Raw genomic sequence first — 18386 nt, 5'->3', positions numbered from 1 at the left:
TGAACTATGTAGTGCAGACACTATAATACTTTAATTACATATGAGCATTTCTTGTCAAATATTATCTGCTCCAGCTGCCTTTCCACATTTCAGGCTTTTGATGGTTTTTTCTACTTCAAGTATGGATATGTATTCCTGATTGCATGCCTGGCTAGTGTTTTTTTTTTTTTTTTTTTTACCATTTATGCTATCACTGTTTCATTTAGCAAATTTTACTAAAGGATATTTTTCTCTAGTTTTCATGTCACTTTTTTCATCTCTAATTCCTTTTACAGCACTTTCCTCTACCGACTTTCAACAACCTCCAGAATATCTTGCAACCTTCTTGATATTAATTTTCTATGTTCTTATCAAAGTCTTCCCATGACTGTAGTTTGTTTATCTAGTTTTACACAGTTTAGCTTTCTTACATTTGTCTATATTCTCTAAGAGCACAAGCTGACTTATTTGCCAGGCACTTTCACTATGCTTTCTTTTTTTTCACTGCCTCTAACTTCCTATGTTCACCACCATGGAGCTGATTTTTCTATCCTTGCAGACAATCTCGCCACATGCCTCTCTGGCTGAATCAATGTTTTCTTCATGGCTTGCCACTGAATCTTCAAGGTTTGGTTCTTTTTAACAAACTCATTTTTTCTTGAATAATGTTTGTGTATTTGATTCTACAGTTCACATCTGAGAACTGCTCAACTTTTATTTGCTTTAAAACTTTCTTACATGGTCTTTTCAATATGAAATTGAATTTTTTTTTTATTCTGCTCAAGACTAAAAACTGTGATCACTTCCAATTTCAAATCCTCACTACACTACTTTAGTGTTCTAGAGTATATGATATCAACAATAACATTGTCATTTAGACTTTTATTCCTTGTCTCTTCTCTCAGGAGAAGAAAGATTGGTGCATCACTCATGACAGAGCGAGTTTGCTTCACCAGTAAGCAGTTTAGAATGCATATAATGCTGCAACTATGCTCACTACTTTGGAACCGTAAAGGTATTCAGTATTTACACCTAGCACCAGTATTAATTGGATGTTAGAATGCAATGTATCCCAAGCTTGCCGGGCTAGTTGGCCAAGTACAGATTAAATTCATCTTAGTTTTAAATTAATGCCCCTGCTTAGTGGAGGATTAAGATGGCTTTAAAAGTTCTATTTGATCTTTAGAGCAAGGGTTTGCAGATCAACTTTTGGTCATCCACAGTACCTAAAATTTAAAGTTGTAAACCTGTCTCGTGATTGTGATCATTTACTATCATTGTTTAGTAATCAACACTACTTAAGTGTAAGGGCTGAAGAACTGCTTTCAACTCTAAAAGATAAAATAAGCATATTCCTGAAGGAATATTAAGTATAGTAATATTTTATTTATGGGCAAAAGAAATATCAAAAATAATACCAAGTGTATTTTAATTTTGGAATCGAATTACTTACTCATGTGCCTTGCTTTTCTTATCTTGTTTCTCATATTTTACTTTTTTCTTATCATCTTTTCCATATTTATCTTTTCCCCTGATTTCTTGTTCTTTACTGTTATGCTTTCCCTCTTGTTTTTTAGCAATGCATGCTTGAAGCACAACTAGAACTACTACAACTACAAAAGCCACAAGAACCGTTTTCCTCATAGTTAGATATAACCTGTAAATATAGCAATCAAGTATGAATAAAGCAAGGTGCTCAATTCCAAAGTTAGTTTCAGTGAAATAAATTTCAAATTTTTTAGCATGCTTCTTTATTGCAATTATCAATGAAGATACTCAAAAAGCCTATCAGATACCTAGACACTCAGTTATCTAACAATAGCACATGCCACTTTAAGTTATTCATTGATACTACACAAAGGATCCAAAACATGCAATTTCAATAGTTAATTCCTCATTACTGAAAATATTGCATTTAAGTTCTACATTAAATGAACTCATGTCCCTAGATCAGTTTAGATGCTGATGACTACATTGCTGATTGCTTTAGTATCCCAAAATGTAGAACACTTCCTTTTGAACATGTATATAGTTTTGATTCAGACCTCCATGGAGCCAAAACTCAGAGGAGGACCACCGTAGAAAACAGCATCATACTACCACTTGAATCCATTGACCAATCATGCTCACCACTATCATGCAATGCATTCCACAGTTCAACCACCTTCCATGCAAAGAAACCACTTCTTACCTTTTTGTTCACAACTTCCTTTCTCAACTTCCAACGATGGTCCTTCTTACAAACAAAAAATTCTTCAATATCAAATTTACCTTTCAACAGATCAAGTAAATCATCTCTCTCATCTACTAAACTCTGCAATTCACATTCCCTCAGCCTATCCTCATAACTGACATTTTCCAGTCCTGATATCTGTCTACAGTTAATTTATCCCCTTCAAATTCTGGGGACCAAATTTGAGCACAACAACCCAGGGGTGGTCTGATCAGGGCTTCATACAATGGAATGATAAGTTCTCTACAGGTCAGCATCCTGACTAATATTGTAGTAATCTTCTGGATTTTCTTCACCACCCTTGCAATATTTTCTGAATTTTAGGTATGTCAATCAACCTTCAAATTGCTTGCCTCCCACTTCCTCCAGAATATGCAGCCACCCATTGATATATATCCCAAACTTCAAGATTTTACATTTAGCTGAATTAAAAATGATATCCCATTCATTGGGCATCTGTCCAGTTTATTCAAGTTCTCTTGGAGGGCTACCACATCTGCACTATTACTAATAACTTTTACCAGCTTCATCTGCAAAACAACTGAATATCCCACTGCAATCCATTGAGATTGTCATTAATATAAAGATTAAACAGTACAGGTCCCACTACTGAGCCCTGTGAAACCCCACTCTTAACCTTCTGCTTCTTTACTACTTCTCCCTCATAACTGATACCTATCAGATAGCCAATCCCAAATCCAGTTTACTAACCTAACATCTACCCCCATGTGCTGCAACTTCAATATCAGCTTATGTGATATTCTGTCAAATGCTTTGGTAAAAAAAAATAAAAAAAATGGCAGAACTTTCCTTTCCATAATAAATTTATTTTAATCCTTTATCTAAGTGTAAGCAAACAAAGTTTTCACCTGAAGTATCTTTAGGACCAAGCTCTCATCTCCATTGTCACCACCTTAGTATCACCACTTCTGGGTCTGGCTCCCATTGATGAGACCTCAAGAAAGGTTGAAACCAGTCTAAGTAGTGGCCCTTCCCTTAATGCACAGCATTATACATGTCTGCAAGGAGATGTGTTTTGCATTATGGGAGATACTAAGACAAGGAGTGATGAGAGCTTGGTCCACCTTTACCAAAAGTTGCCTCAGTCCTAAAGATATTTTAGGTGCAAACTTTTGTTTGCTTACACTTGGAAAAAGGATTAAACTATATTATAGTCTAACCAAGTGGAAAAAACTTTCAACATTCCTTTCCCTCATCAACTGCTCATCACTATTATAAAAGTCATTACTAAAATAAGAGCACCCTTTAAATCTATGCAGACAACATTACCCTTATCTATCCAACACTAAATGATCCCTCATTAATTTCTCTAAAATCTTAACTACTGATGAAATAAAAAACTGGTCTATGGTTCAACACTTTTAGTCTGCTACCAACCCTATGCAATGGCAATCTTATGCACTCTTACCTTACACTTGTTGGACATTTCCCCATGGCCAGATTTTCACTGAAAAGCCAGGTCAGAGCTATCAGTTTTTCAGCTCATTCTCCCAAACCCATGGCAAAATCTTAAGTCCCATTGCTTTGACATTCAGAGTATTCAGTATTTGATACTCTTCTTGCACTTCTAAACCTTGAACCTTCCTTTATACGAAAAAACTGCATGAGTAGGTTTTTTAGTATTAAAAAACCTACTCATGCAGGATGTAATACCCAAATAGAGTGTTAAATGAACAACTCCACTGTCTTTTACAGCCACTATTTCCATCTTTATCCAACAAAAAAATTCTTATACCATCATTTCTCCTACTGACCACAAAAGAATTCCTTAGCATGCATTTTCTTTGGATCTCAGGGCCAATCTTCTCATATTCTAGTTTTGCCTTCTTTATCACTGGTCACTCTGCTAGCCTAAGTCAGCCATGTATCTGCTCTCCACCCCTTTCCTTATCTCTTGCATAACCCTTTTTTTACCTGCAGTTCCCATTTGATATCATCTGTTATCTACTTTACACCAAATTGTCTTTTCTTCACTTTTAGTATAAAACTTCCTATTGCTGATAATATTCCTTCATAAGTTCTCAAGCACCGATACTTCACCCTTCCAATTCCTCCATCCATGGAACTGCCCCAAGCTAATTTGTAAGATTATTATAATTATAATCACCTGTCTTATAATTCCACATATATTCTTTTTTTTCTTTGATACTCCTGCATATCTATTCATCATCCAAGTCAAAACTACAGCCACTCCCTCCAACAGAGGGCAGAGATGCCAGCAGTTAAAAATCAGATCTTCTGATGCTATGACCAAATCTAGAACTTTTGAACCTTGTGTTCCTTTTATTACATGTTGCCTAAGACATTTGCCCCTCAAGAATTCCAGAAATTCCATTACATATAGTTTTCTTTTTCTAATTTATACTGATACAATGAAATTATATGTATAACCAAGATCAACTGCCTAAACATCTTATTCTTTACTCTCTATGCTCCCTGGCTTATAGCACACCCCATTAAATATCCTGTCCTTCCTACTTCTATCTTACCACATATGTTTTCAAAACCAGTAATGCCACTGCCCTCCAAATCATCCATTCTGAGAAGATTTAATTCACTTATAAGTAGTACTCCACTGCATTTGCCCTTCCTATCTTTTCAAAAAATGCTGCTACTTTTATTCCTGTTAGTATGTCATCTTTGATGTCTCAGAGATCCAATAATCTTTGGATAAGCTGATGCTATCAGTGATAGAGATTCATCTCCTTTATCCTTGATACTCCTGGCATTAGTATAAAGAATCTCAGTATTGTCACTCTTTTCATACTTCTCATTATCCCCTCCAGACTCCACTGGAATCTGCATTATATGATGTATTCCCTTTCTCTTAAGCAACTATTCCCACAAGAGGCCAACCCTGCTACCACCCACCTTGTTAATTTGTTTCCCAGCATTGACACACCAACTTGTTCAGAGAACAGCATTCTCTCTAGATTCCATACATCCTCATTCAAATGCAAACTGTTGCATATGGTTTCTTTCTATTCTCAAATGCCCTCCAAGCATCGACATAATCCAAGCCTCTTTCAACACATTCCAGCTATTATACTATTGATGCTCTTCTCCACATCATTATCATACCTGGACATCACTATGTTCCCCATCTTCCTCTGTACAACCTCAAGCATGAACCTCAGATCTCTTGCCACCAGCTTCCCACCACCTCAAGTCATTTGTGCCCATTATCACAATCATCTCATCCATTTCACTGCAATTAGTCACTATCATTCTTCCAGGCAAACGCTCTTCTGGCATTTTACCTTGTAGAACACATCACTGTTTCTTTCTCACTTTTCTTTGTTCCACTTATCTGCTGTCCTTTTATCTCTTCATCCCTGGTTCCTGCACTGTTACACCTTTCTCTCATTCCCTCTTCCGATTCTATTCACCTATCATTCCCATAACTCTGTCACTCCTACTGATTCTTCATATTGATCATTTCCAGTTTCCTAATCTCTTCTTTCACATTTCTAATCATTCTTGATACATTCTACTTTCAGTGCATCTGATCTCTGCAAGCTACCTGCTCTTGCTTGACAAATTAATGCATGGTATTATGCAAGTAGTCATGAAGATACTATAAGCAGAACAAAGTTAATTTACACTTGGATAACAAATTTCTTAGAAAGTTTAGTACTAAGAGTTCATCTTTGAATGAATGTTTAAAAAAAAGCTGCATATTTAGGAATTGTGACTTGAAAGAAGCCTTCCCATAAGAGGGGATTGCATAATTTTTTTTGCATTTACTGATGAAATTAATCCTTGCTTTTAATGCAAAGCTGCTTTATATTTGTGATGCATTTGAGGATTTCCAAAGTTTGCAAGCCCAAATCTTATTCTAAAACCTATTAAAAAAAATTACCTCTTGCTATCACTGCATATTTAAACTAAAAAATCAAAGTGACCATTATAACAAATTTGTATGAATAAAGTGTACACAAAATAGTTAACTAGACTATTTTGTATATAGAGCAGCTAAGCTTTTCATTAGATCAGTACTGAGGACATACCCTGCGAAATTTTAACATATATGCTCAGAATTAGACCCATGATTTAGTTTTGAGCATGCATGTGAAAATTTTAATTTGCATGCATACTTTGCTCATAGCTAGGTAAAAGTAGGATAAAGATTAGTGAAGACAAATTATCCCTTGTTGGTCAGTCATGGGAAATTAGTCAGGTCTAAAGAAACCCAAGATAATTTTAGACCATTGCCTGAACATATGAAAATGGGAACTTGCAGAGGAATAGATCAATGCTGTTTCAGATGTATAAAATAATGTAGACAGCAAAAATAAGAATGATTATGGTAGGATAGCACTGAGTGAAGAAAATGGCACAAAAATACAATTTCTTTAGATAATATTATTATTATCCCAAGACCTCATGGAGTCAAAGACTCATCTGGGAGGTCCTTTTATCACACACATCATACCACGTCTTAAACATACTCAAACTCCTTGCATACACCACACTCTCAGGCAAGGCATTCCAATCATTCACAACTCTGCACGAAAAAACCTGCCTCTCACTCCCCTACTCACACCCTCTTTATACAGTTTCCAGGGATAATCTCCAATTCTCCCCTGATCTCCCACTATTCTCTGTAAAACTTCACCATTGATCCTATAACAACCCCTTACCAACTACTAGGTCTCTATCATATCTTCCCTTTTCCTCCTGTCCACCAGACTGCAAATTACATCTTCTCAATCTTTCCTCATACTCAACATTCCAGAGGTCAGAAACTACCTTAGTCACCTTTGAACCCTTTCCAACATCTCTTCATCCTTCTGGAAACCCAGTGACCAAATCTGAGCATAATAGTCCATGTGTGGCCTAATCAAAGCCTTATACAACAGAACAAGAATCTCCCTACTTCTACACGTCAGTGTCTCCGCATCATTCCTAGAAGCCTTTGTGTTGTCTTCACAATTTTGGCAATGTGTCCCCTAAATTTTAGATCCTTATCCACTATCACCCCCAGATCTCTTATTTCCTCCAACTCCAACAATATATTCTCACCAAGCACAAATTCTGCATCCATCTTTCTTTTCCAAATTTTAAAACCTTGCATTTTGCAACATTGAACTCGCATCCCAATTTCCATGCCCAATCACTATTTATTCAAGTCTTCTTGTAAGGCTTGAAGATCTTCACTACTCTTTATGGTTCATCCCAACTTTGCATCTTCATCTGCAAACAACTGATTATCTCCATCCAAATCTTTGCCAATATCATTAATATTGGAGTTAAACAGTGATGACCCTAAAACAGACCCCTGAGGCACTCCACTAGTGACTTTCCTTTTCCTGGAGATTGCACCCCCCACCGTACACAACTTGTTGATACCTATCAGATCAACAGTCTCCAATCCAATGCACTAACCTAATATCCAACCCCTTCTGCTCTAGTTTGACTGTCAACTTATGAGGTACTCTATGAAAAGCCTTTGTGAAATCCAAGTATATTACTGTGTATCCTTCTCCTCTGTCCAAGGAAGCAGTCACTTTATTGTAATAAGTAGATATATATATAGTTGAGAATTTTAATGAACAGTTAATAAAGATCTTTTGTTGTTGTGAAAGAGTTGGAGAGCAGTGGATGACGAGAAGAGATATGGAGAATTAAGGAAACTTGATATTAATAAAGCTGTGGGATTCTACATCATTGCATATTTTGCATCTACCTTGACATTTATTTAATATGAATCTTATATTGGGACAAATTCCAAAAGGAGTGAAAGGAAGGCAATATTATACCACTTCATAAAGGAGCCGACAGAATTCAAGCTTCAAATTATAGACCAATCTGTGTGTCAGGTGTTGTAGATAAAGTATTAGAAAGGCTGGTGAGAATCAAGAACTATGTATGATTGAATTGGGTTGACAGTAGATAGCATGGATTTGTTAAAAGGGAGATCATGTTTTAGTAATTATGTTAGAAGTTTTTTCCCCCCACTTGGTTAGACTATAATAAATTTCAGGCACAAGCTTTGTTTGCTTACACTTGGATAAAGGATTAAACTAAATTTATTTTAGTAATATACCTATTACAATAAGGTGACAGCAGCAGCATTGGACATGGATACAGTAGTATACTTTGCAAAGGCTTTTGATAGATCACATAAGTTTCTAGTCAAACTAGAGCAGATGGGATTGGATATTAGACTAGTACATTGGATTGGAGGTTGGCCGTCTAATAGGCATCACTTTGTATATTACCAAAGTATATTTTAGTAATAATACCAAGTGTATTTTAATTTTGGAATCTAATTACTTACTCATGTGCCTTGCTTTTCTTATCTTGTTTCTCATATTTTACTTTATCATCTTTTCCATATTTATCTTTTCCCCCGATTTCTTGTTCTTTACTGTTATGCTTTCCCTCTTGTTTTTTAGCAATGCATGCTTGAAGCACAACTAGAACCACTACAACTACAAAAGCCACAAGAACCGTTTTCCATTGACCCAGAAGAGGAAAGTCACAAGTGTATGTGTGTGTGCGTGCACACCTCAGGGGAGAATTTTAGGGCCATTGTTGTCTAAACTGCATGTTGATATTGGGGAAAATTCGAATGGGATATAGCTGTTTGCAGATGATGTAAATTGGGACAAACTATGAGAATTAGAGCAGATGTGGCCTTACAAGAAGACTTGAATAGCCCGAGTGAATGACCACATGAGTGGGGGCACTAGTTGAATGTTGCAAAATACAAGGTTTTAAAATTTGTAAAACAAAGATGGGATGTAGAATTTACTCTTAGTGGGAATAAGAGATAGTGAGGTGATGGTGGATAAGGATCTGAAATCTATAAGACATTCCCAAAATTGTGGGAATGATGCAGGACACCAACTTAAAGAGAAATATTCTGGTTCCATAGTATAAGGATCTGATTAGGCCACATATGGATTACTGTACACAGATTTGGTCACTGGTTTTCAAGAGGATGAAGAAATATTGGAGAGGGTCTAGAGGTGATTGACCCAAATAGTTTCTTATCTCTAGAATGTTGAATATAACGAAAGGTTGAAATGATGCAATTTGCAGAGTCAGATAGGAGGAAAAGGGCAATCTGATAGATGTACAAGTTGGTAAGGAATTGTAGGATTAATTGAAGAGGTTTTACATTAAGATGGTGAGAGAACAAGAGGTTATCCCTGAAAGCTGTATAAAGGGAGGGGGGGGTGAGCAGATTTTTTGCATGGAGAATTGTGAATGACTGGAATGCATTGCTTGAGAACATGGCATCTGCAGAGAATTTGAATGTGTTTAAATCCAGGTATGATAAAAGGGACCTAGAAGAGCAATTGCATGGAATAATCTGCTATCCTCACCATCAGGCAATGCATTCTACAAGGAGAGGGCTGTAAAATTCTGAACCATTTAGAACAAAAAATTATATTATTAAAGCACTGATATAACCACAAGAAAGAACATATGAGGATATAAGAATACAAGCACTGATTACTTTTAAATGCTATTGGTATGTAGTTTCTTATAACTATTAATATTCTTGTTCTAGGTGTTTATCAAGAAACTTTAACTATCCTCCCCCCTCCCTCATATGGTTCCAACATCTCATACCAGCAACTTCTCGCTCAATTATATTCTGTAATCTTTTATTTGCTCCTTTCCCTTATTTTACCATATGAAAGATCTCCCTATTGTTCTATAAATACCACAGTTGAAATGCTGTTCACCCCTTAATCCATCAACTGAACTGCAGTCAGCATGCCTTAGTATCCTTATAACACTAAGTCCTGAAATCATTTGTTATCCATCTGATCTCCTTTTCAAAGTTAATTCATCCCCCTCCAAATACTAGTGATCAGATTTGAGAATGATCTGGATGCAGTGTGATCAGGAGGTTTATACAATGAATTCCATTCAATTTCTTCCACTATAAACACTTGTTGCATTTTAACTGTGGCCTGTATCTTTGCACCTAAAAAATTTCAAATATTACATGCTATCACTATACTCAATGTATGAATTGATTGTAATATGTACTACAGGAAAATTAATACAAAAGTATTAATCTTTCTTCTTCACTTAAGTTAAATAGAAAAGATACTATCTGATATTTCACTGTAAGTCAGCTTGAATGAATTTCTTAAATGTATTGCAAAGCATACATTTCACATTTTGTGAAATATGTAAGTACCTATTAAGTTATCTATTTGTATGATGTTTGGCTGGTCTTATTTTGCTGAAATAAGAAATATTTTCTAAAATCTGGACTTTGTTGGGGAAGTTACAAAATTTTATGAAGCTACTATGCTCTGGCTAACTAGCATTTAATAATTTGATATTCATGTCCACTAAACACATTTCACTTAGAGGGTTCAAGTCATTTTATTGGTGAAAGTAATGCCAAGAGTAATTTCACAGCTCCAGGGAATTTGTTTATGATTAGAAGTAGTTTATCAACCATTCCACACTTCAATGCACTCTAATCACCCATGCTTCATGTAAAAACCTTGAATTTTGTTCTCTTGTTCACCTTATTCTCCTAAAATATCTACATTAATTTGGTAATAACCTCTTACCAACTTCTCAATCATGTTGCCCTTATATCCATTCTGTTTTAGCAGGTCATTACACTCAACGTTTAAGACCAGAAATCATCTCTCTCTCTCTCTCTCTCTCTCTCTCTACCCTTTCCAATATCTTCATCCTTTTGAAAACCAAGTAACCAAAACTCATTGCACAGTAATCAATATGCAGCATGATTAAAGCCTCGTGTAATAGAACCACGAGTTTCCTACAAGTTAGTATCCTCCACATCATTACAAAAATGGTGCACAGCTCAGCTGATTATGGCAATATTGCCAAATTTTAGGTCCTTATCACCATCATCCTCTACATCATATGCTCTGCATGGGTTTGGATGCAGTCTTTATTTTCAATATTCCGTTTCATACTTAATGAAGTAACATCATGCGGCGTTTTCTAATTTTAACGATCTATTGTTAGTATTCTAGTTTGTATTTTTTAAACTGTTCTTGTAATACCACTGACGATGGTCTGCTATTTCCAGACCGAAATATTTGGTTAAATAAATATCTTTCTTGTGAATACGTGATTATATCATTTATTTCCAAAGTTTTTACACCTTATACTTAGCAATAGTGAGTCTTAGTTCACTTGCCTATTCAAGTCCTTTTTTACAAAAGGAACATATCTGAACTACTACAGTTGAATTAAAATGAAAAGCCAAATGGCTAGTTTTCTGGCAACTTAATAGAAATTAAGCGGATAAAAATCCTATGTTGTTATATAGCCAGTAAGTGAAACTCAAGATCAAGAACTACGATCTATATGAGTTTCAATGCCGAAAAACTATCGGCGAAGGCAATTCGAAGCAAAAGGTGGAGCAAGCTCCCTCACTATTCTTGATAATACTCATAATATAAAACAGCTCTTAGGAGATGTAATACTGTCATTACATTATGAGAGGAGGTCACTACCCAGACTGGTTTCAACCTTTTTTGAGGTCTCATCAGTAAGTAGGTAGACCTGGAAGATATCAAAGCTTAGTGAAAAGAACTTGCATACCTTCACTATATGAATGCCATAAAGGTGTGCTTTATGTAGTTCTAGGTTTTAGGTTTATAGCTTTTGTTGTTAAGTCCCCTAGGTTTTACTCAAGATCGTAGTTCGATCGAGTTTCACTTACTGGCTATATAACATAGGATTTTTATCTGCTTAATTTCTACTACAGTTGAATGTATAAACATTCTCAATATTGACATACAAGTTAATGGCCAGCCTAGTTGGCAGAGCAGCTGGTGTATCCACTCTCCAACAGGCTGGAATCACCATGGACATGAGGCCTTAAGTGATAAACTCATGTTTGGTCTCTAGAACAGTTTCCAGACTAGGTAAAAATGAATAAGCATACAAAAAATGGAAAAATTAGCATCAAAATCATTAGCCCCATGGTACTGTTGTATCACAAGTTTACAGCTTTTATTGTTAAGTCCCCAAAGCTTGGGACACATAAATGGAGACTTTTCTGGGATGATGTTTCTTAATCATAACTTGATACCCATCACACTAGTCTATCCAACTCCATTTGTTCCAGGGTAATTACTAGCTCTTGTGTGGCAATTAAAACCTCTGCAAAATTAGAATATACCACTGTATATTTTGATTTAGAAAACCCACTGTGCAAAAAGAATGCTGTTATCAAATGCAATTCTGATCTCCCTCACTAATCTGCAACTTTATATCAACCCCAGACAAACTGATAAGTCTTACAAACACCCTTATTTTGAAGCTACAAATAAATAATACATAAGCCACAAACGAATTTAGTCAATTTTCAAAGAACTGAATATTTCATAGTTGTATCACTTATTTGCAGCACTGTTATGGTATACAAATATAGGATACAAATCAGTTAGTGAAAGAATAATAGTTGCAAGATTCAGTGCCCAACCATTTAATATCATGACCATTCAAATATGAACCCACTGCAGAAAGTGCAGATGAAAATATTGAGAGATTTCACAGGTATCTATAACTAGAAATTGATGAGGTGCCGAAGCAAGATATACTCATCATTGGAGGAAACTGGAATGCAAAGATTGGCAAACATAACACAGGATGGGAAAATTTGGATATGGAGAAAGAAATTAATGTGGAGAGATGCTTCTGGAATTTGCAATACCAAATTCCAACAAAAAGATTGTCATGAATGGTCATTGCGCTCCTTCGATTGCAAACACAGGAATATGACCCGATATTAATAGACCAGAGATGGAGAACCTCAGTTCAACAGTGCATATCATTCCAAGGAGCTGGTATTAATTCGGACCACAGCTTCGTGATTGCAAATATTAAACTAATTGAAACAGAAGTACAAAAGGAAAGTTTCAAAAAGCTAGAGACATCTCAAAACTAAATGAAGACAGGCTATGAACAGCATATCAGAATATATTGGAAACTAAGCTTAAAACCCCAAGTGAAAAACAAAATATAAATACAAGAGCAGAATGACTGACTACAGTGCTAAAAAAGCAGTAGAGGAAGTAATTCCTGAAAGAGAAAAAGATAAAGAAATGGATAACTCAGGAAACCCTAAAATTGGTACAAGAGAAAAGAGAACTCCTGCCATCTTTCCTTTGCCAGTTACTCAGAGGCAGCAGATGAGTTATACCATCAAAAATGCAAAGTAGTACAGAAAGCAAGATCTGATAAAGCCAAAATGGTTGGATGACCATTGGAAAGACATTGCACAATAGTACTATAGAGAACACAAAACTAGAGAGGTCTACAAACTTAAAGAAATGTCAATAGGAAGTGGCAAACAAGATCAGTAGCAGGCAAAGGTGATAAAGTATTAATGGACAAGAGCGAAATCACAGATTGAGCACACAGATGGACAAAATATTGCAGCGAATTATATAAAAATCAACTAGATAATACTGCAAAAGAAGTAATCAAAGAACTAAAAGCAATCTCTCCACCAGCAGAGATCTCTGAAAATGACATCTTGGAAGAGGAGGTGAATAAGGCTATAAAACATCAAGAGTCCTGGAGATGACAACATAATAAGCAAGCTGCTAAAATATGGAGAATCAGTTGCAAAAGAAATATGGAGATCAGGGTATGTCCAGAGAGTGGAAAATAAAATCTGTCTTGGTTGTTCTTCATAAGAAAGGCAGTGCTTTAGAATGCACCAATTGCAGAACTATTGCATTAATGAGTCATCTTGGCAAAGTGCTGATGAAACTAATAGAACACCTGAAGGGTCATATGGAGGCACATCTTCCTGATGAGCAAGCTGGATTTCAAAAAGAACAAAGTACAGTGCGACAAATACTCTCATTAAGACTAATAGCAGAGAAAGCTTGAAGAAAGAACAAAAAGATATACTGCTGTTTCGTGGACTTCCAAAAAGCATTTGATAATATGGGCCGTCTTGGAATCCTATGGCATGGACAATACATTGATCTGCCTGCTGAGAGATAAACAGCCAAGCACAAGCAAAAATCAGGATAGCAGGTGGGATTGGAGATTGGTTTGCCACTAGTCAAGGGAACCCAACATCACCAATCATCTTCATCTCACATCTGGGAAGAACACTAGATAAAATTAAAGAAGGTGGAGGCATTTCAATAAATGGCATGAGAATAAACTACCTCTGCTTTGCAGATGACATCATCCTGATTGAATAAGATGCAGCAAGGCTGGAAGAGACATTGCAAACACTATACACAGAAGGGAAAAGATATGGACTAAATGTCAACTTTGAAAAAACTAAAACAATGATATTTGGACAACAGGAATTACTGAACAGAGTTACCATAGACATATTTCAACTGGAAAATGTGTAACACTTCACATATCTTGGACCCCAAAAAAAAGAAAAATTAGAATAGCCAGAGCAACAACTATTTTAAAAGCCATGGACAAAATATGGAAGAGTTGGGCTATAAAGATGCAAACTAAACTGCACACCTGTATCTTCAGCAGCATGCTCTATGGATGCTGAGGCCTGGGTACTCCTGAGAGAATCTGAAAGGAGGATATTAGCATTTGAGAGGAAGTGCTATAGAAAGATCTTGAGAATAAGCTGGATCCAGAAAGTGAACAATGAGGAAATCTACTGACGAATACAAGCAAAAAAACCTGATCCAGAAAATAATCAAAAGGAAACTACATCTCTTTGGCCATACGTAGAATGAACGATGAGAGGAAAATAAAAATGCTGTTTGGAATGATTGAAAGAACAAAAACAGAAGACCAGACAAAATGGGGTGATAACATTGTCAAATGGTGCAGAAACTATACACAAACTGAGTCATCTTGCACAAAATAGAATGCAATGGAAAAATCATATCAAGATGGCATCAGACACATGCAGCATTGGACCCATAGGTGTTATTGTATATGTCACCCCTAAATTCAAGGAAATATATAGAATAAAAACAAGAAACTGTGTTATGGTTGAGATAAATTTGGCTGCCCCCCAAGCACTGCGTTAGTTGCTTAGTATGTTAAGACTGCCCTGCTTACTTGGGGTCAGTTAAATTTTGTGAAATTTCGTTTATGAAAAATGAGAACTTAAAAAACCGTAGTAGCAATAACAGATACAATTGTAGAAATACTTGCTATTTAGCAATATTTCAATTTTTTAGCGACAGCCTATTTTAAAATATAAAAATAACTTCATTTTATTAGTATGCAAACATTTCCAAAAATGCATTATTTCTTGTAACAAGAAATTTAATGTTACATATAAAAGAAACCTTTGCATATGTTATGGCATGTCGTAAACTGTTGATTTGCGATATTTGTAATAAAGATTGCTCGAATTTAGTTTAGTATTATTATCTATAGATCTCCACAGAGTTAAGACTCATCGTTAAATGCATTTAACGATTATTCTACACTCGCCACACTCAGGCGATGCATTGCAATCACCCACATTATTCTTGCAAATCTCAACTTCCAGGGATGGCCTTTCGTTATCCCCATCTGCAGATATTCTATGAAAAAATCTTATCCACATTAATCTGGTAATAACCTCTTACCAACTTACACATTTCAATCATGTCTCCCTTCTATCTGCTAAGCTCTAATTTGTATTATTATTATGTGACACCTCCAGGGAGTCCCAATACTCATCGAGGGAGAATGTGCCAACACCATCAAGCGATTGGTCCCCTACTAACCGTGCTCAAACCTGCTTAACTTTTTGCGAGCCATTAGTAGCAGAGGCTCTACCATGTATTCCACATTTCAGAGACCAGAAACCAAAACCAGTCAATAGTCTGAACCCTCACCAAATCTCATACTTCTGAAAACCTAGCGATCAAATCTGCGCATAGTAATTTATGTGGCCTAACTAGTCTCCTTACTTCTATGCGTAAGTGCTCTCTGCATCATTACCCCAATCTGCTGCATTGTCCTCTTAATTTTAGCGAAATTGTTCACGAAATTAAGTCCCTATCCACCATAACTCCCAAATCTAATTTCCACCTCCTAAAATATTCCCAATCTTATACTTGGCTTCCCAAATTTTGAAACTTCACACTTTGCAACATTAAACTGATATCCCCACACTCGCCCATTAAAACAATATTTAGGTATTCTGACAAAGTTACAAGATCTGTTCTACTTCTCATAACTCAACTTTGCATCATCTGCAAACAACTGTATATCACTATTTAAGCCCTATGCAATGTCATTTGTGTCCAAATTAAATGATGGCCCCTAAACAGACCCCCTGGGCACACCACTAGTGAGTTTCCTTTATTGGGATATCACTCCCCACACACACAACCTGCTGCTACCTATGAGACAGCCAATCCCCAACCCAATGTACTAATCTATCCAACCCCATCTATTCCAATTTAACTACTAGTTTGTCATGTGGCAATTATCTATAAATTTCTAGGTGAGTATACTGAGACATGATATAGCCAACTATGATTCTGCACCGTAACACTCAATGAACAAACCACAACATTACAAAACAGGCTGATAGTAACAGGTCTGGAGTGCTGAAATAGAACAACTTTTCATGCATCAACATATGCCAACAATTTACTTTTAAATCTAATACAAATTTATACACTGACACCTAACACATCTTCATAAAAACCAAACATTGGCTTCGAAAGATGCGAACAAAATGTTAAATTTACTACAATGATTATGGTACCTACTACATGTAAATGGATATATACTTGTATGCAAAATAATATATTTTACGTATACGTAAAATGTATGCCATTTGTGCACGGGCACCTCCATGGAGTCCTAAAACTCATTGTGTGGTAGATCCAAACTATCCACATATTATCTAATGTACGTCTCCTTAACCAAGGCTGTATTCATGGATGTGCAGTGGCACAGGGCCCCGCAAAGCGCAAAAAATTGAAAAGAAAATAAAATTTTTTAATTATATAAATTAATATTGTAATTATATAAAGAATACTATATAGAAAATATGTATAATTTTCTAACCAACTATTGTTGTTATAGTAAGTGAAATAAGGTCGTAGCGCTAGTATTTGAAACTACTCTAAGATATGTAACAATATCGTACAACAGTGTTAAAGAGGGAAAAGTGCATTTTAAAACAGGTGTTTTTAACAACTTTAAGGAGTTTGATTTTAGTTTATGATTTTTATTAACAAGTATATACATGTATTGTCATGGCAATTTTTTTTTTTTTGTGACATTACTTGCAAAACATCTTAAATATATTTCGTAAACTGGTTTTAGGTTATCCGACATCAGAATTTTTCTTCAATAGGAGTTTTCAATCCATATTAGATTTATTTTCTAATATAATCTATTTTAGATATTTTATCAGGTAAGTAATTATATTTTAATTTATTAACTTATTTTATAATTAAATCTATCGTATTTAATTCTAGAGTATGACTAGTCGTGAGAGATTATTATGGAAGAATATATCCAAGTGGGCATGAAACGAAAGCGAAAACAAGAAAAATGAGGTACGTCAAAGAAATTCACTGTTTAAATTTATGAAGTTGAACTCATAGTTGTTCATATATATCAGTTAACAGGAGTTCTGAAATAACTACAAACAGTTCTTCGGCTTCGACATTAATAATGCGAGTTCTGAAATACTCAAAGGAAGCAGAGAACATGAGGCGTTTGGTCAAACAATGAGTATTGAAGATCCTAAAACTGAGACACCAGAGGAAGGTGAACTATTTACTATTGATGATCCAGCAACATGGGCAAAATTTTGAAGAACGCAACACTAACACAAATTGTACAATCATTTTCCGACTGAAAATGATTTTCCAAAAGATGACAAGGTATTTTTCCACAGCTCAATGTTAGGACAATTGCAAAAACGGAGAGAAGCAAAACAGAATATGGCTTGTATATTCAAACTCTATTTTTTGCTTTTGTTGTAAGTTATTTTCTTCTGATGATAATTTTTTTTTATTATTAATAATGGCTTTTCTGACTGGCGACATTAAGTGAAAGATTCAAGTCGCACGAACGAAATCCAGAGCACATGAAATGCACGTATTCATGGATACAAATGTAATGTAATTTAAAAAATCGCAATACAATTGATCAGGCAAATCAAAATGTCATAAAATTTGAAGCAGAACGGTTAAGAAATGTTTTAAGACGAATAGTTGCAGCA

General features: G+C 35.5%; 1 protein-coding gene across 1 annotated transcript in view; it reads right to left on the bottom strand.

Moving 5' to 3' along the window:
* Positions 1–18386, bottom strand: part of LOC150105376 (uncharacterized) — an 85191-nt gene that overhangs the window by 49232 nt on the left and 17573 nt on the right. The window contains exon 2 of the mRNA XM_090394117.1: positions 1433–1636. Coding sequence (XP_090250243.1) covers positions 1433–1623 — 191 coding nt within the window. The 5' untranslated portion in view covers positions 1624–1636. The remainder of the gene's footprint in view (positions 1–1432; positions 1637–18386) is intronic.

This window comes from Typopeltis vanoorti, chromosome 6, assembly GCF_054136105.1.
Source record: "Typopeltis vanoorti isolate ZY-2024b chromosome 6, IOZ_Tvanoo_1.0, whole genome shotgun sequence".
Classification (NCBI taxonomy): Eukaryota; Metazoa; Arthropoda; class Arachnida; order Uropygi; family Thelyphonidae; genus Typopeltis; species Typopeltis vanoorti.
The sequence above is the reverse complement of the archived record's forward strand: the minus strand, read 5'-3'. Positions and strand labels throughout refer to the sequence as shown.